This window comes from Copadichromis virginalis, linkage group LG13, assembly GCF_057382275.1.
Source record: "Copadichromis virginalis isolate Kocher_CV1m ecotype Utaka linkage group LG13, C_Virginalis_male_GT1.1, whole genome shotgun sequence".
NCBI lineage: Eukaryota > Metazoa > Chordata > Actinopteri > Cichliformes > Cichlidae > Copadichromis > Copadichromis virginalis.
The window spans coordinates 12342760-12363279 of record NC_140630.1 but is presented as its reverse complement, the minus strand read 5'-3'; the positions used below and the strand labels follow the sequence as shown (position 1 = coordinate 12363279).

At 39.1% G+C, this 20520-nt stretch overlaps 1 protein-coding gene across 4 annotated transcripts in view; it reads left to right on the top strand.

Moving 5' to 3' along the window:
- The first annotated feature begins 103 nt into the window (after positions 1–103).
- phactr2 (phosphatase and actin regulator 2) overlaps positions 104–20520 on the top strand; it is a 41859-nt gene continuing 21442 nt past the window's right edge. Inside the window, exon 1 of one of the 4 annotated variants that reach the window (XM_085477333.1) lies at positions 104–313. In XM_085477333.1, the coding sequence (XP_085333459.1) occupies positions 172–313 (142 nt within the window). In that variant the 5' untranslated portion in view covers positions 104–171. Of the gene's footprint in view, positions 314–8705; positions 8754–18058; positions 18264–20520 lie in introns of those variants that run through there. The other 3 variants (XM_085477336.1, XM_085477335.1, XM_085477334.1) reach the window with 3 other exon arrangements.

Below are 20520 nucleotides of genomic sequence, written 5' to 3'. Positions count from 1 at the left end.
GATGGGCGTGAACAAACACAGGAACACGTACTGTCTGCGGGCTAAGAAAACTTTGAAGAGGAGGAGCAGGCGGTGTGCTGATGTTCAGCAGGTTCCTGTGAGGTTTCTCGCTTTCTCTTCACTGTGAACTTGTTACTCCCCTCGCCTGGCGGGTTGACAGACGAGGCGACAATGGCCGACGAAGAGGAGGGGGATACCTACCGGGAGATGAAGCTTTTTCCACAGCTGTGGCCCCGCCACAGGTGCCGCTCTCAGAGTGATACCTCCGGATTTCGAGCTAGAGTTTTGTTCAAGCTCCGGGGAGCCCGCTCAGGTAGGAGAGACCTCTCACGAGTGGGCCAAGAAAAAAAAAAAGAATAAGGAAGTTTGAGACAAAGGTGCTTAATAAGCACAAAACAGGCTTCAGCTAGCTTTCTTTAATCAACAGTTAAGGTTATGCAAGTTATAGCAGTTACGTCTTGCTAGACAACATCTCCAAATTGCTTCCTCTGATTTCCTGTTCTCCAACCCAAAATAGTCGTCGTATCTCTTCCTCTCACATTTTGGGCTGAATTTAAAAAAAAAAAAAAGCAAATAAAGAAGCCAGTTTTTGTTTGTTTGTTTTGTTTTATACTTAATTCTGCTTTCTTGTTCATACAATTCATACAGTTCATACATAGAACACAATAATTACCGTAGTAATTCAACACTTGTAATTCATAACCATATAGTGGATACACCTATTTTTTTTTCTCAAAGTTACACAATAAATTGCATGGAGATCGTCTTTGTCACGTCAGGGTGTGACACATAATTAAATTCACCAGTAACTGAAGTTAGCAAGTGTGCAGTTTCAGTATAATAACAATATCGGTTATTTCTTTGGGTATTAGATATCGAAAGGTCTCAGAGGTAAAATGTAAAACCAATACTCGGGGACAGGGTGTTAAAATGATGCAGTGTGAGACCTCTTTCACTGTGTTAACCATGTGTCCGCGGTGACTTTCTTAAATGTCACTGTCAGGGTTTTGCTGCCTGAAGCCCGTGGCTTGCAGGCCTATATACTGCTTTAGTGGTTTGAACCACTTCCTATCAGTCATCTACACTGTTTTAACTCGGGCCGTGCTGTTTGACCAATTCACACGCCTCCCTCTGCTCTGACACAGTTTGCAGACATAACATTTATTAATTCACTGTCTTTTGGTGAGGACTTTTTTTCTTCTTAAATGGGATCAATTCATTATAGCATACAAATAACATTTGCGTTAATAGTTAATAGTTATATTGCTTGTCTACAGTTGCCACAGTAAGTGTCCTGTGTTTACCGTTAGGCTGTAATTACAGGAAATGATTGTGGAGTGGAGCCGTTAGGAAAATAGATGCCCAAAGTTATTTATGTCTCCTGCCAGTTTGCATTTTGAACTTCACCAGTTGCAAGATTATTAAATATTTCTTATAAGTGCCCGTACATATGTAATCTTCACTCAAATCTGTTAAACATATGTAAGGTTCCAAACAACCGGTTTAGACTATACAATGATTGTAATGTGTACAAAACACACTATATTGTAAACTGAACGATTTGTAGCAACAGGGGGCGCTATTTCACCTTTCCTAACAATGATCCTTAAAAACAGCACACATCAACTCAAACGTATTACGTCACCCAGGTGTGGACTGATGGTGGGAGGCTGGGTTTATTTTGACTGAGATGATGTGAGATTAGAAATAGTGTAGTACACATCGCAAATGACACAGACCATATCTGTCATTTTACAGAATCATATTTTTTTCTTTTCTTTTTTTTTTGACTAGAAGGGATGAAGTTGATCGAGCTTCTGAGAAATGTCCCTTCCCAATATAAAATTGCTCCGGTGGGGAATATTAGCATGATTAATGGCAGAAGGGAGGGATGTTCTTTTCATGCTAAGTATGGTTTGTTTATAAAATATATGAGAATAACAAGGAAATGCCGCCCACATACTTGAGAACATGCAAGGCAACAGGAAGCATAATTAAATGATAAAACAAAATAGGCTCTTTTAAGTAAAAGTGAATTATCTAAGCATTCCCTTTAAAAATGAATAAGAAACCACAGTCTTGTGAGATATTATGTGGCTAAATTGTAACCGGAGCAAAATCAAGGCAGAAAGTTTTTGAGTAAAGTGGGTCTGAATAAAGACTGACAAAAGATTCAGTTGAATTTTTGGTGTAATTTTCTATCACTTCCTGAATGTGCATAAGAATAACAAAGCATGTACACCAATGCACTTCACGGCTCTTAGGTTATATGTGGATAATGCGCATGCTAAGATGGCCTTTGATGTACTTTGTAAATAATATGTTGTCCTCCAGATGGGTACTGTTTCGCTGTCCTAATTAGAGAGGGATAAAGTAGAGGAGGAGATAAAATGGTACAAGAGGCCAGAAAATAGAGGAGAAAGATAGAAGGAAAGGCCAAGAACAAAAAGTACGAATTAAGACAAAGAAGAGCAACAGTGAACAAACAGACCAAAGAGTGGAAAGCAAGTGAGGCATTTGAATGCAGACAAGGGAACATTATGAAATCAGCGAAGAGCAGAGAGGAGGCAGAAAGGGATGCGAGGACTGGATGATTAAGGAGGAGGAGAGGACCAAAGCAAAGAAGACAACAGAGGAGTGTCAGCTTTCTGGTAGCTTGGCTTCTTGCGGGTACTTGCCTCGAAATTACATTGATTACAGACCCTTTTAGCCTGCGATAACTGCTTGTTAAAATGTACTGAAATGCAGTGAGCTGCCCTTCCCCCTTCACTGCCCACACATCATTAGCTACCGATGTGGCTTCTGCAGCAGCCACTGACATACCCCAAAAAAGTTATGGTTTTTGTTTTTGGAGCGAATAAAAACACCATCTATGTTGCAGTGTTCACTTATTATAACCACATTCGACTTTTTCTTTTCAAAAGTCTCATATGGAATTGGAAATCACTAAATCATTAATTTGTAATAGATTTTGTTGAGAGCTCAATTTCTAAATCCTGGAGATAGACGATTCAGAGAAAGGATTTTTGGTTTAATATTTGCTGTGTCAATTGAAAGCTTCTAAAAAGAAAATATTTAATGTGAAATGTTTTTTTTTTTTTATTCCAATTACAACGGATAGATGTAGCGATGTCATGAAATGTGTGCCAAGTGATGGGGCAGCAGAGGAATCCGTCTGTAACCAAATGTAGACCACAGTTTAGGATCTATTAACTTATTTGACTATGGCTAGTATGTAGCAAAATACAACCACCTTGTTTCAGCTACATTTATGATGATATATGTTTTTTTACATAATACCATCACATTTGAATTTATCAATGACCCTGCTGTGAGGCAGTAATTCCACCCCTAAAAATAACACGTCAGCGAGCTCTCAAAGGGTCATTGTGATTATACCTGTTTTGAGCAAAGCAAGACATTAGGTAATGGTTAACTCTGGTTTCTGGCGTCAAAGTTTAAAAATATTGAAAACCTAGCCTACAGCTCTGGAACCAGGCTTTATTTTAACATATGATATCAGTGGCAGATTTTTAAGAACAAATTTATATCTTTTATAACTTAAGATGCCTTTTGACCCATTTTCAACAAGCCCCCCAGGTGTGACATCCAGTTCAAGCGGTGAAACAGTTTAAATTTGTTCAGAAAAGTCACATAGGCGATACTCCCATACCAAGGATTGCAATGAATGTTAATCTTGGAATATTAAAAATAAAAATAAAAGGTTACATTAGCTAACATGCTAGCAGAAGAGAAGCTAGTTGTAATGCCTATATACAAGCTCTCCATAGAAGCCAATACAGAGAATGGATCTACAGAACATACTATTTTAACTAACAGTCAGTGTTTGCTTTTAACAGTATCAATCACTGACATTTGGCCCACCCTTTTACTAATAATTTATTACCAAATCACCAAGCTTGCCTAATCCCTGATCAACTTGAGTTTGTGTTTAAATCTAACCAAAACTTGACTGCAGCGATGTCAGATGCACAACCTATTTCATTTTCAGTAGTGAAGTGTGAGTAAGCCATACGTTCAGTAAACTCTCCTATGTGTTGCTCTACAGGGACATTCCGAACGCAATTCATCAGAACCTGTCGGCCTGCTGTTGCTGCATTTTAAATGACCTCATGATTATGCCAGCAGACAAACAAAAGGCAACTCCAAATCCAATAATTATTCTGGATCAGCTCTGTTGTCTTGGTTTTTTAATACACTCCCTGAAATCTTCATGAACACTCTTTGAATGCTAATTCTAAGAAACTGATTTTCTTTCCTTTTTAATAATCACACTCAGCCTTGGTAAGGTTTTGGATGGACTTTATGTGTTGCTCTCACATTAAACTGTGAAAAAGAGAATAAGACTGCATCTCTTTTTGATTATCTTGTTAGATACTGGCACTTTAATGCTTTTTTAATCTATTCGCTTCTTTTCCGTGTGATCATGCGTGTGCCTGTGTGGGTGGGTGTTACTGGAGTTGATGAGCCAGTTTCTGTTCTTCTCGCTTATTGGGAGCCCTTTCATTGGACTGAATCAAAAGTCAAAGTCTCACTTTCTCTGTTTCTTACTCCCCCTCCATCTGTCTAACAGTAACTTTGTGCAGTTACTTAATAAGCCTTTAACTTTATTAATATATGTTGAAACGCCTCGGCTGAAAATGAGCAGGATGATTACTCTGCACAGCCTCTAATAATGATGTTTACATACAGCAAGTGTATGTTTAAGCGTGAAGTGGGAATTACATAATCACTCTGTATGTTAATTAAAAAATCCAGCAGAAGAGAGACACTAGTGATTAAAAAATACAGATATAAGATAGATAAATTATATGTATGTATAAAAAAAATATCATTTGAGAACAGAATTAAATAATAATAAGAGAGTCAAATACAATAATACAGGAAAATACTGACACTTGACACGTAGCACTAATGTTTGTGTGTGGACACCATATTTGTTCTCAGTCCACTTAACTTACATTGTTTACACTGGCTTACACACACACATGCACACACACACACATGCACACACACACACATGCACACATGCACACACGCATATCTGTTATTCTCAGTCCATCAGCACATTTTATCGTGCTCTGACCCATTTTTTCTTTCCACAGATTGGACTTTAATGTGAAATAGATATGCTTTATAATAAACAGAAAATTAAAAATCACCTGTGCTTAGTAGACGTGCACAGCCAACATAAATATGCAGCAGATATCTAAAGGAGACATGCAATAATCCTAACTTTTGTTGATATAAAACTTATTTAATTATTTAGTGCGCGCGCCTGTGTGTGTGTGTAAATGGGAGAAACGAAGAGAGAGGAAATAACCATCTATCTGGCTCTTAGTACCACAGAAAGCGATGAGGAAAGGACCCAAGCAGGCTTGGCAACAAAAGGCTGATAAGAAACTTGAACATTAACAAAGTCCCAAAAGGCACAAATAGAACCAAAGATGAGCACAGAGACAGAGCACACCGAGGAGCATAACAGATGAACTAGCAGACAAAGGAGGAACACAGGGCTATATATAAACACAGAGCACTAATTGGGGGAGCAGGCAGAACACTAGAGGAAACCATTAACAGCAGGTACAAACAGTCAGGGAAAGAGAGAACTAACCTTCAAAGTAAAACAGGAAATAGCCAAACACAAAATTTAATAGAAACATTTAATAAGAAGGGCAGCACGGTGGCACAGTGGTTAGCACTGTTGCCTCACAGCAAGAAGGTCAATTTCAACATCAGGCCGGGGTCTTTCTGTGTGGAGTTTGCATGTTCTCCCCGTGTTTGCGTGGGTTCTCTCCGGGTACTCCGGCTTCCTCCCACCGTCCAAAGACATGCAGCTTGTGGGGATAGGTTAATTGGATAATCCAAATTGCCACTAGGTGTGAATGTGCGAGTGAATGTGAGTGTGAACGGTTGTCTGTCCCTGTGTGTTAGCCCTGCGACAGACTGGCAACCTGTCCAGGGTGTACCCCGCCTTTCGCCCTATGACAGCTGGGATAGGCTCCAGCGCCCCCCGCGACCCTGAAAAGGATAAGCGGAAGCGAATGGATGGATGGAATTTAATAAGAAGTCAGGAACAAAGGCACACAGAGGGAGGCATAAACATAGACACTAGGGAGACTACTACTACTAATAATAACGATAATAATCTAGATGAAATAAAACTTAGACTCCTCAGTGGAATACAGCAAATACACAAAACAAAGATAAAGAAATGTTGAATTTAGATAAAAATCAAAGCAAGAATCAAGAGCACACAATGAAAAATGTAAAGCGCTAGAACAAGAGTGAAAACAACAAAACCACCCAAAAACCTTGTAACCAGACCAGAGGCCATGGCACTTCATCTTTCTTGCATTTTTTATTCTACCTGCCCTCACCTGACTCTCTCTCATTGTGTGTGAGTATGTTTGTTGATTTTTATAGAGATATGATTCTCACAAATGTTATGTTTATATTCTTGTCGTTGGGCCACAGTCTTCAGCTGTCTTCTTAACTGTAATATTCAATAAGCCATAAATGGGGTTAAAACGAGGAGGGGGAAAAGGCCGCTAGACAGCTGCAGTTTACGTCCGTGTCTTTTCAGACTCAGTGTGTGTACTTAATACTTAGTAATTAATTAAATTAAGAGGTGGACAGTAAAAATTCAGTATCTGAAAACCTTGTGAAATATGACCACATCTGTCTTTCCATTCCTCCGTTATAGTGTGGAATTTTTTTTTCCATTTTTAAGGGGATTATAACAGTGTGTCATGGTCACGGTCCCTGTTCATTTAACTGAAATCCATTCTTGGGTTTCTGGTTTTCATATTTTCCTAATGTGTCCTGGTGTGTTTCCTGATTTTTGTCTAACTCTGTTTATGTGTCTGTTTGTTTTCTTGTTTTTAATCATTCTCAGTTCCTGTTTTATTTTGGTAAAGAGTTTTTTGTGCATCTCTGATATTTTTGCTTCCTTTTTGATTTCTCATTAGTTTCACCTATGCCCTAAGACTTGTGTGTTTGGACTCCTCTTTCCCCTTTCAGGTTTCATATGTGAGTTCAGTTGTGACTTTCGTGTATTAATGTTTTGCTTTAGGCTTTACTGTATGATTTCTTGAGTTATGGCCATGGTGGTTAAGCTGGTATGAGGAAGTGTTTTTTTCTTATTGTTTTTTGTTTTTATGGGTAGCACATGACGTGTGCTTGAGCTATGCAATTTGTGGCTTTTATGATGCTTTATATCACTGCATTTGAGACGTATTTATATACACAATACATTACCTTTTGTTTATTTTTCTCTTATTTTCCTTTCAATTCAACCATTTATTATATTAACTACTCGTTCAACTCAGAGTCACAAGCATTGGAGCCTCTCCAAGCTGATATTGGGGCACACACTGGTTCATCATCATGAAGCTAAAACGGAGAGACTGACAACCACACACTTACAACTTACAATCACCAGGAAATTCATTTTCCCAAGGGGCCACGTAAAAAAAAAAAACTGGGAGGAGTGCACCCATTTGGTCAATCCAATTTTGCGTAATATCAATTAAGCAGAACTGAGTTACCTTATTCTGCTTAATACTAATTTTATCTCTTATAAACATATAGGCGCCCTCCAAAACAACCCCAGTTTCTTATGTGACCCCTTGAGAAAATTAATTGCCCACCCCTGAGTTCAGCTCTTGCAGTTCATGTCTTTGACCTGCAGGAGGAACCTAGAGAAAACCCATGCAGGTATTCAGTTCATATTTTATTTTTTATTTTTTATTTATTTTTTATTCCTATTCATTCTATTTATCCCCTTCGTATATTTTATTTATATTGTCTCTGTATTTATATGTGTGTGTGTGTGTGTGTGTGTGTGTGTGTGTGTGTGTGTGTGTGTGTGTGTGTGTGTGTGTGTGTGTGTGTGTATATAATATTCTGTAACTCTGTAACTTCTGTCGGTGCTGTGCTTTTTTGGAAATCGAATTTCCCAGAGGAACCCACCCGAGGGATTAATAAAGTTCTATCTAATCTAATCTAATCTAATCTAATCTAATCTAATCTAATCTAATCATATTGGTTTGATTTACTAGCATGGAAGTTTAGGTATGCAACTGCCAAAGCATTAGCAATTTCAACAAACAGCATACAACAGTAAAAATGCATTAGATTATTAGGACTGGCGTGTATGAATTCTATGTAGTTTTTCTACTATGCGAGTGTGTGTTTGAATGATTGCATCTGCTGTGCTTTTTCTTCTGCTTCTTCTTTTTCTTCCTTCCTCTTTACGTTACTGTGGGATTTTAACCCATGGGGATGGGGTAGAGTTAAAAAAAAAATAGATGAGCATGGAGCCAGACTGGGTAGCCGTAAGAAGAAGGAAAAACTTGACTGACAGTTTGATGGAGATAAACGCAGGATGGGACTGGGAGAGAGAACGAGGACCTGAGATGGAAACAAACATTAACTTTTAATGGTCTTTTCTGGAGCGAAGGGATGCAGATGGGAGGGAGGAAGGGAGGAGGAGCAAGTGAGTAGCAGACAGTGTAGAGAGACTGAGAGAGAGAGGCAGAGAGGGTAATACAGGAACAGAGAGAGAGAGAGAGAGAGAAAGAATAGGAAAAGCAGGCAGACGGTGAGAAAGAGGGAGGGGGAACTGGCAAGGGGGAGGGCTGGAGGCAGAGAGGCTGTGTGTCTGGAAGAGGCAAGGATCAACTCAAACTGCTGATAATATTCCCTGGGTCAAGTCATGGAACATGACGGTAAGTTTCCTCCTTATATAATAAGCTGTACTTCCTTGTATATCTTTCTATTTTTTAAATGATCCAGTGTCTCTCTGACTTTGTGTGTCTGTGCAGCAGTAGCAGAAGCTACTGGGTCTTCACCTAACATGCTGTCCTTTGCTTTGGTTGTCACCTGTTAGCCTAGGATTGCTTTACATGTTAAGTGTAGGCATAGGCTGTAAATCCTGGGTCTGTATCACCTGAGTTATGAAACACTCTGGTTAAAATGCTCGTGTTTAGCCGGAAGAAAGAAATGAGCACACAGTGGGGGAAATAAATGGTGGTCATATAGCGCTTTAATGTCCCCATTATTAAAGCCTTTAATTATTTTGCAACTTTTGTATGAGAGTCTGACTTTCTTCAGGCTCGAGCAGTTTTTCTGGTAACGCTTTGCATTGTTTCATTATTTAAAATAAATATGCAGCGCATACCAGTGACAACACCCAGTCATGCAGTATATGCTTGAAAACTTGAGACTCAAGCATCTGTTTGGAATATTAATAAGATCCTATTGTTATTGAGTGTTGTAGAGGACTAAATGACATTAAGGGTTTCCATATCTTCACTTAACTATACCTCTAGTGTCCTGGTAGGTTCAGATTTGTTGATGACAGAAAGAGTTTTTGGCAGTGTTCATGAAGCACCGATCGTTGTGTACTTAATGTAAAAAGAAATGATTGCTTTTGAAGTCTGTTCACAGTTGCATTATAGCATTAGGGTTTCTCATATGACTGAGTGAAGACTGCATCTAATGGCTGTAACTTTGTTATAAATATTTCTATAGAGAATAGAAAACTTATTAAGGATAATAATTCCTAATGTGCTTGGCTGGAAGCCATCTTGGGTGTGCTAGCCAACATGACAATGGTAAGTCTGTACATTGGTTGGTGTCACACACAACACGAGGGGGCAGGCAGGCTATATCAGTCCCATGTTATCTAATGTAGTTTAATTACTGTTTGCTGAGGTTGTCATAACATATCACAGTGTTTAATAGCTAAAGCCCCTGCTGTCATGCGTCAATAAATCAAGACAGAAATTTTGAACAAAGATGATTGTTGCTGTCCTAGGTAAGCTTTACAATAAACTGCTTTAACCATCCTTTAATTGTGTGATTTTGCCTTCACTGGCAGACTTGTGCTGAGACCCAAATGAGTACACAAAATATTATTGCTGCGGTGAATTTGTAAAACAGTGTTTTGCAATGCAAAGCAGCATCTGCGTGTGTGCGTGCATTCATATGCATATGTTTGCACAGACCATAGTTGGTCATAGTGCTACTGTGTGGATATATTTCCTCTGCCCACTCTTGAATGCATGTGTTTTAGAGAAAACACAAGGTCAGTCTGCAGATTTGCACACGCTTGTATAACATGAGTCATTTACTACTGCGTCTGCAGTCTGCACTATATCGATGCAGGTTAGACTCCTACAGACTGTTGATAACACAACAACCTCTGCACTCAGCTGCTAAAGTTGTGATGACCTTTCTGAGGGGGGAAACCACACACACCTAACTTCAGTTATGCCACAAATGCCACTGTGCTTGTTTGTGTTTCTCTCTCAAACATGAATATTTAAATGACAGAGGAGACTTGACCTGGTAAAACAGCATAGTTTCAGACTGACAGATTGACGTACTTGTTTGACAGGTACACCAGATAAATCAGTACAACTCTCTTAAGTTTTTAAAGAGAATGATCCTCATGTCACTCTTTGAGCCACTAAGATATCATCATAGGGGAGAAGATGTTTTATTATTTATTCTGTATTTTAAACCTAAACTGTTTTATGGTATCTAACCTTTTTAAGTAACCCTTTTCAAAACAGCTCTTACTGTCAGTAAGAGCTAGCATGACAATGGCCAAAGGATCATCATCAAGCGGCGAGTCTACTCTAAAACAAATCATGTTTAGCCTTCAAAAGAGAAGCAATGTCCTGACTAACAGCCACACAACACAACTGAGCAAACATGACTGACGTGCTTAGGACAGCTGTTTTTGTAATTAACAGCAGCTCTTGGGTAAATCTAGCCTCATATAGTTAGACTATTGTGTCCTCTTAAGCCTTCACATCACACACTTTTAAAACAGTCGTGCCATTGCCATTTTCTCTTATGTGCAGTTGCTCTTACATTTTCCTGCCACGGTGGCCATTATTTTATGGCTATTATTAAAGACCCCACAGGACATTAATGGTCTTTCCTTCAGCTCTTTTGGTCCTCATCTGTGCCTCTTTCTGAGCCTTTCTCGCTCTCTTTCACCTCTCTCAAGCTCACGTTCTTTTAAGCTCTCCGGCTGCCTGTCTGGCAGGATGTCAACTATTGATTTATACAGGCAACATTTTAACAGTGATGGCGGCTTATGGGTTGTGCCAAACAGAATACAACAAACAAGAGATCAGATTTCAGACAAGCCTGCTGGCAGATGGAAAGAGGGATGACAGTAGCCTTTACTGTATTGTTGCATTATAATATTATACAGTTAATATTACCAGTTAAAAATGCTTTTATTAGGTACATAAGAGGGTTGAGAGTGGAGAGAATAGGCAAACTTGTGTTTATAACACTGGATATTAGTTAGATTCAGATACTGTATTGAGACTTACATCCATTGTGTAGAGATGAGATGATCATGAGCAGAACTACATTTGTCCAATATTAAACTATGATTTTTTTATTATCAGCAGGAAAAAAACTATAAAACTGGAAATTCTTTCTCAGTACTTAGTGGCTATGTACTGTAAAAACCTAATGAAAGAAGAAGTAAGTTTGAAGTGAAAGTTCACTAAAGGCCTCCCTCTACCGACACTAAAACTGTATCCACACTTGGTGCTGACCAAAAAGTTGGCATATTGATGGAATCAAAATGTGTTACAGTGCAATGGAAATAGTCTTAATGGGTAAATGCTGACACGAAACACGTGACTCAAAAGTCCAGCTTCCGCTGCACCAAACTGATGAGGCAAAGGCTTTCTCAAGTTATTACATGAAACAAACGCAATTACCAAGTTTCTTCTTAACCACTTCTACTTTGTTTTCAACATTGATGTATTAGAGAGAACTGTTTTCCATCATTTGAGGTTTGACTGGCACTTATTCAATCAACAATGAGATCTTATCACACTGTCAGTTTCTGTAATGTTTTAACGATCCATTTGGAAAATAAGTGTGCCCAACCCTTAATATTATTATACAGCAGAGCTGCACAGTATTTGTTCAATAATTGAGACTATCTTTCATGTTTTTTCTGGAAATTTTATTTAAAAAAATTCTAATTATGCATGAAAATCTGGCTATAGTAATATGCTGAATGAGAAAATGATTTAAGGTGGTTTAATACTGCAATATCTCCTAGTCTATGCAAAAAAAAAAATGCTGATTTACTGAATTCTACTGAACATTATCAAACCTGGCAAAGATGAATAAGATACTGTAAGTGTTGCTGATCATATATTTTACAGACACTATTTTAAATGAATGAAACATCACAGAACTACAGAGAATGACTAGTTTTACACTGAGACCATTTAAAATAAGTTCCTCTCTTCTCAGCTTAGTTTGCTTGTATAACAGGGCCTGTTCCTTGCTGAGTCACACCTGACTGCTATGACAGTTTGCAGTCTGAATCATGATCCTGGTTCAGACAAGTCCCGTCACTGACTCTTAAAAAGGTTAGTTAGTTCATAACACAGAAAATCCATTAGGTGAACTTCACATAGACCTCCTTAAACTGGTTGTGCTGTGCATATAAAGGACAGCCACACATACAGAGTTATGAAAGCGCAAAATAATATTAGGTTAGGACAATTTTCTTAGACTGTGCTCTGGGGGAAAAAAAACTTTGTTTAATAAATAAATCAAGGGGAGGGGAGAAAGGCTCTGAAAAGAAGCACTTAAACAATTATTATCTCTTGTTCTGCTGAGGCTACTACTTAATATTTGATGACTCTCTTCCTTTCCTCTGGCCCCTTGCCCCCTTCACCTCTCTTGTCTCTCCTTTTGCTGTTCCGGTTAGAGAATTGGTCAATCTCCCTCTGTTAGTCTCAGTTATTTAGTGTCAGGACAAGCAGAGTCCATTTCCTGAGGCGTTACCTTGAGAGATTCATTCTCATACTCAAAGCTGAGTACTCTTGATTTCAAATAAATCCCTAAAAATCTTGCACAGATTTACAGCACAAGTATTAATTTCATCTAATCAAAATCTTGCGTCTGATCAGTAATCGGTTTTTCAGGTAGTTTACATGTGAAATGTGGTGATGCTGCTTTCATGGCATGTTTTGGTCGTTTCACTGCTCAGTTCAGTTCATTTTATGTTCACAGCAAGGCCCTTTATATTGTAAAATAAAGGCCTTACAATAACAGAGAGAAAACACCAACAATTAGACAAATCCCCAATGACTAAGCGATTGGCAACAGTGGGAAGGAAAAACTCCCTTCTAAGAGGAAGAAACCACCAGGAGAACCAGAGGGACAGACATCTGACGTAAGCAGTTGGGGTGAGGAGAGGGAAACAGGACAAAAGACATGCTGTGGAGGAGAGCAAGAGATTGATAATAACTAATGATTAAATGCAAAGTGGTGTATGAATAGAGAGTGGAAAGAGTTCGATGAGGAAGAAGCGCTGTGTCATGGGAAGCCCCCAGGAGACGAGGCTGATGGCAGAATAACTACGGGTGAAAAAAGGAACAGTATGCATGCGGGCGTTTATGGGATGCTCAGATTAAGCCAGCAGTTTGGAAACAAGTTACAGGAACGCAGTCTGATTGAGATCTGGTTACTGACACTTTGACTTGATAGTGATACTTGCATAAAACCAAACATTAAAGCAAAGAAACCCCACACTTAAAGCTGAAGAACTGAAAGTGGCAGCACTGAAGGCCTAGCATTAACAGAAAAAGTAAAAATATAGCCACCAGGCCAGAGAAGTGAAGCCCCTGCAGAGGTGCCTCGCAATCCCTTGAAATAGAGTCACTAAAAAAATCAGTTTTCATGAAACACTAAATCAATATAATGTAAAAAAAAAAAAAAATCTATATAATGTCATTGTCTGAACTCACTCCTTCAGTGAACTTGTGATCCTTTTGAAAATTGTCCTGCACTGAGAACAGAGACACCCATTTGAAAATATAGCATTAAAAATAACTATACATAAAAATGCATAAAGGCGTACATTAAAATATAATATCCCACCATACATGCTAACATTAATCTATGTAACCTTGTGTGTAACCATAAAACCACGCACATACAATAAACTCAGTAGTCAATGTTTAAAATGACATCATCTTTATCCTTTTAGACCTCTCATGTCTTTTTGTTGGGATGAGCTGAAATCAAGCTTGTTTCGGGTAAGGATTCATTATCTTCAAATCTTTTTTGGCTCAGTTTTCATTCTTTCTTTTTTTTAGCTAATTAGCTAATGCATGTCTGACTCTGATCCATTTTGGACAGAGTCCATATATGTGCATCTCTGTGCATTATTTCAGTTATTCTGAATCTATGTGGATGGCTCCACTGGTGGAGCATAGAGCCTCTGTGGGTGGATGACCAAAGGGAAAATACTAAGTTCAATGAATATCATTTATCTATGGAAAAAAGTTACCTCATGCTATTGTGCTGACATCTAACTGAAATGCAACACGGATCTTTTTCACTGTTAATAATTAATTTTAAAAATGTGGTGTAGGCAAAAACATAAGAATCTTTGGATTATGGTAACCAAAGGAACCAGTGAAAATACCCTCTGAGACTGAATGTTGTGCTGTCTTGTCTGGAAATCAGTGTGTGTGTTCTCAGTGGTATTATCTCTGTCCTTTAACACGTGTAAATGTGCTCCAAATTCAGTATGTGTTGTGGGTACATTGTGTAAATGACATTACCTCCCAGTAAGTGCTAACATAGTCATATTCTGCTGTTAACCTCTCTAAGTACTTCCATTCTCATTCTCAGTTTTTATCCTCCCACCTCTTTACTGGCTTCCTTCCTGTTCAATTATCCATTTCCATCTGATTCGCTAATGACAGCCCCATAACTGTGTGGTTGACTTGGCAGCTCCAAAGCTAAATGTATATTGAATGGTAACACTGCATGTTACCAGCACAAAAGCAATTGAAAGGGGTCATTTGTTAATATGGTGGATCAAGAAAATGTCACATATTCTTTGGACTTGATGGCATCCGTGTCACCTTAAGAATTGAGTTAGAGTTAGGTTGAAATAAGCCACAATCAAGGGGCAGGTAATTGGGTTTTATCAAATCAGAGCAGACAAGAAGTGGTGAGTGAGTCTGCACACACACACAAAATCCATACACTGCTTCATTTTTGTAACAAAACTTCCAAAATTAGTTTTGTTTAAAGGTCAATGTTGGCTTTATTTCTCATTCTGCCACAATCCTTAAGAACAATGTTCTCTGTGCTGTGGCTGCTTAAATGCCAGGACTGCATGTGGCTTCCTGATGTTTAATGACTTATGGGGAAATGGGATCAGGGAGCGAGGGCAGCACTGCCACATAGAAACAGAATTATGAATGGAACAAGAACAACTTTGTGACAAATCATCTCCCAGTTAACCTGAAGTCAGTTTGCTTATGCTTACTTTGCTTAACACTAGATGGCAGTCTTGGCCCAAATGGTAAGTCGTTTCGTGTGCAGATCAGGCAAGTTTAATTTGCTCATGCTTGCTGCTGTGTGTGTCTGTGTGTGTTTGTGTGTGTAGAGAGTGGGAGGGAGCGTGTGTACTAATGGCTTATTTCTGTCAAGCCCTGTTCTGCAAGGTCTCAACTGACACTGTGTTGACAGTAATGATAGCCAAAGCTCTCTTTCTCTTGCGCTTTCTCTTCTATAAACACAAACACACACACACACAAAGACAGACACACACAGTCACACATGCATGCACACACACACACACACACACGTTAGTTGACTCTCGTGTTGAGAGTCAGTGGCAGCGTTTGACTCAGTTTGCCACAGTTTGCCACAGTTGTCACTGAGCAGTGATGTGTGCTCTTGTGTCTAATATTAAACAGATATTACTTGTGCGTGCTGCAAGTAGAGCACCTAATGACAACACTAGACTGACTTTGCGCTCTTTTGAATGACTCACTGCTGGGTTGGTTCAAGATTCACTACTGTCATCTTCCTTTTTAATAATAAATTGCCTGCAGGGTAAAGCCTACTGCTTTTCCTCTGGAGCTGGACTGTAAACTCATTTATGTATTAATTATAGGCTGTAAGCTAAATATATTGTCATTTCCCAAGCCTGGTTTCTGAGATAGGCTCTCAGATGTTTAATTATTGGGCTAGATGGTACTATTGGGCTGCTGGAATGTCAATAAAATAATATTTAGTGTGACTATAAATTCACTGAGTGGATTTGTTGCTAAGGAGGACCTTAAATTTGGTCTAAAAACAACTGATATGCACTGCCACACAGGTTTTAAATGACACTGTATGACGTATTGTGCAGTAAGTACACTACATATCATATTAGCAATGCAGCAACTTATTAATGCCATTATTATCATCTTTTTGTTTCTTGTTATATATTTTTAATATTGGGTAATATTGTAAAAGACCCATCACAAGTTCCAGAAACACTGTACTTGCTTAAAATTCACAGGCACATCCAGTAGAAAGAAAATCTGTCATAACTCTTTGGAATTACCTGGTTTTCTAGATTCATTGGTTCATGAAATGTGATCCTTGAGTTACTAACACACACAATTTATACATATTTATAGAGCACACTCATTTGAGGTCAAAAGATAATTTAACCCTTGGATTTAATACCTGCTTCAGCCTCCTTTGTAACCTCAAACCTCAGGCTTTAGAGGAACCTGCAGGTCAGAGATGGCTGATGATCACAGGGGGAATTTTGGACCATTTTGTACTTACAGGACTCCTTCAGCGGAGTCAAATTTCAGGATGTGAAAGGCTCTAATGAGGTCATGCCACCACATCACCCATTTATGGGAAGTACTCTAGGTTGAAATAAATTGGATTTAATATTTAAGGTAAATGTCCTGCTGCAACACACAACTTATTGTGCACGCCCAGACATAATTTTGCATGATACCAGCTTTTCCCACCCCTGACTCTAATTGCTTTCTGTTGCTGTCATTAGCTTAGCATTAGCTGGAGACGTTTTCCAGCCTGCTCTGTGAAGAATTCACAGATGGAGAAACAAGTTAAAATATTTATATTCAAATACACAACATACACAAACGTACTGGGCCTCCTACACATTACACCTTACACCTATTCAGCTCAGCTTATTGGACTAAGAAAGTGTAATGGGTTTCCGTGATTGTTTGTCCACGGAAACCTATGCCATGAAGCTCCTGGTGCACAGTTATTGTGCTCATGTTAATGCCAAGGGAGGTTTGTAACACTACAGTTATTGAGGAAGCAGTGTTTGCAACTTTTACGCATAGCTCTCGGTAATCCCACTCTGTAACTTTACGTGGTATGCCAATCTGTGGCTGAATTGCTATGGTTCCGAAAGACTTTCACTTTGATAAAGTAACACTTACAAGTGATTGCGGAATAGCTAGGATGGAAGAAATCTCACAAACGGACTTGTTGTGACAGTAGAATGATAACTCAAAGTCAGGGAGCTCTTTAAAACTATGTCTTCTTCCACAAATGTCTGAAAAACAGACCAAGGGCTGAACATACAGAAATTGTGAAATTGCATCCAGGAACTTGTTATACAACAGTGCTAACCACCATGACACCCTGCTGCCCAATGATAATTATAATACTCTATAAAATTGCAATTAAAAAACTTAATTTTGTATTTACTGGCGTTATTTTTTTTCTCTAATATTAAAATTTGTTTGATGATATGAAACATAAGTGTGACAAGGATACATGTGTGATAATACTGCAAATGACTGCATAATGTGTTTTTTAAAAAAAGAGAAGACAATACACAAAAGTTAGATAGATACAATAGTTACAATATGAATTTTAACAAAAGCTGTGTAATGCACTAAGGCTACAATATTGGTTTGTGAAAATAGTTATGTAATTGAGTCACATTCACCTCAAGTTTCACTGGAGCGCAGTTCTAGGTTAGTGCCATCATTTCGTGATCTGGGCCGATGTAAACCAGCGGCTGAGAGTGTCGGACCCCTTCGCCCTTTGACCCCAGCAGCGTCCCTAATCTGCATAGAGGAATGAGAGGCATTTTCAGCCGCTCACAGGAGGAGGAGGAGGCGGGGAGGAGGAGGAGGTGGTGGAGGAGGGGAGGGGAAGTTACGACGTAGTAGAGAGTGAGTGAGAGAGTGAACCAAGTTTCCAGTGACTGAGCCATCACGGCGTAAAAACTTCTTTTTTTTGAAATGAACTCGCTTGGCGGTGGAGGACGGGGTTTATGCGGAGATAGAAAGCCGTGATAGCGGGTTAGGGGGCCCGGTCCGGCCCGGTGCTCAAGCCGAATATGGGTCAGACCGCCGTGTCTGCCGTGTCTCAGACTGCAAGCGGTGAGTGTGTGTGTGTGTGTGTGTGTGTGTGTGTGTGTGTGTGTGTGTGTGTGTGTGTGTGTGTGTGTGTGTGTGTGTGTGTATACGTGCAGTGTGCAGTCTCCCTTCCTCTTGTCTCTCTCACACACAATCCGCTATCTTTATTCAGGAAGTCTTCTCGTTTTTTGTTTTCGTTCTTTCACATTTCTGTCGCATAACTTCGACACAGTTCAAACAAAGCGCAGCGCTAAATACCGTTAACGTCAGTGGAAGTTTGCTAAATAGATGTGTGTTCATTTTATTCTTGCATCATTTTACGCCGTGTGTGTGTGTGTGTGTGTGTGTGTAGGGGGTTTCTAAATTTATCGCTGGCTCTGCCAACCAACTGTTGTATAGCAGAAAGAAAAACTAGTGAAACAGCCTGTCTTAAAACAGGATGCAGTGTTGTATAACCCAAGAGCTGTTTAAAAGGCTGGCTTGTTGTAACTAGGTAATGAAGACTTTATGTATTTAGCAGCCAACTTGACATTGGTCGAGATGATCGGAAGGAGCGCAGATTAAACTTGTAACCATTTGCCCCTACAGTAGACCCCAGATCGAGCTGTCTATCTGAGCACAGTAAATACAGTCACGAAGCTGTTGAGCAGCACTCAGTGAGTCAACAAGTAGGCCTGGTCATTTTTATGAAGAGCAGCAGGAAATGCAATATTACAGAAGATATTAATTTTGGATAAATGAGAAGTGCTGGAGTTCTGAGCTACGTTTAAACCTGTTATTATTTAAATTATGGATTAATGTAACTCCTTAGTGAGTTAATTATCTCCTTAATGAAGACTTCTTCAGATTTCTTTCTAGTTTTTTAGGTGCACCATGCTAGTACTGGATTTGACCGCCTTTTGCATTTATAGCTACCTTAAGTCTTCGTAGCATAAATTCAGCGAGGTGCTGGAAACATATCTTTGGTGCATAATGACATGACAGCATCATGCAGTCATCATGAAGATTTGCCAGTGATGTGGATCTCCTGCTTCACTGTGTCCCAAGACCTCAGTTGGGTTGAGATATGGTGACTGTGGAGGCCATTTGACAGTGTCATTGTCATGTTCAAGAAATCATCTTGAGATGATCTGAACTTTGCAGCGGGGCATGCTTACACTTTGGTTATAAAGGGATGTACATGGTCAGCAACTATATTCAGGTAGGCTGTGGCATCTAGATAAACGCTATATAAATACAGGCCATTTACCATTTACCATTTAAATGGCACTCAGAGACCCAAAGTATGGACTGACATTATACCACACACTATTAGACCTCTGTCACTAGCCTGAACTATTAATACAAGACAGGCTGTATCCACGCTTTCAAAGTTTTTAAGTTCTAACCCTGCAATCAGAATCAAAACGTCTTCAGACCAGTTAATGTGTGTCCGATCTTCTCTTGGTGAGCTTGTGCAAACTGGAGCCTAATTTTTCTGTTCTTAGCTGGTAAGAGTGGCACCCCGTGTGGTTTTGTGCTGCTGTAGCCCATCTGCTGCAAGGTTGCATATGTTGTACTTTTAGAGATGCTCTTTTAGATACTTGAAGTTAAAACAAGTGGTCATTTGGGTTATTCTTGCCTTCCTGTCAGCTCAAAGCAGTCTGAGGGGCAACACCAAAGTGTTATCATTTCAAACTAGGAATCATGCAGATTTTGAAGATTATGAAGCTGAAGCTAATAGAAAGAAAAGGAAAAAATACTCTTAAATGAAACAGTCTAACCATCAAGTGTTTATCAGCTTTATAATGACATTGAAGCTTATTATGAGCTACAGATTGAACAAAAAGAGTAGTTTGTGTTCTTTCATCTGCATACTAAACTGCAGCACTGATTGTTCATTGGTTAATCTGTTGGAGTTCTTTGTGTATCTAATTCCCAGAGTCATTTTAATCAGCTTTTTTCATATGCAACACTGGCAAATACTGAACCCGAATGCTTTGTTTTTACAATCAAAGCCTTTTTTTCCCATCTGTAGTCCTTGGTCGGTTCGTTGAGCCATAAAGGTAGGCACTTCACGTTCAATCACACTTTTTATGGGAAGGCTTAAAGGCAGTGAGGTAGAGGATGAGACACATGACTCTGGATGAAAACAAAACTAAATCTGTTTTATGGCTCTGTCAGCATTTAAACTAAAACTCAGACTCAACTGTAATGCACTTTAGTCAACATGCAAAGGAACCTGGTGGCTATAATAATGATCTATACGTCCTGCATGGTTACATTACGACTTCATAATGAT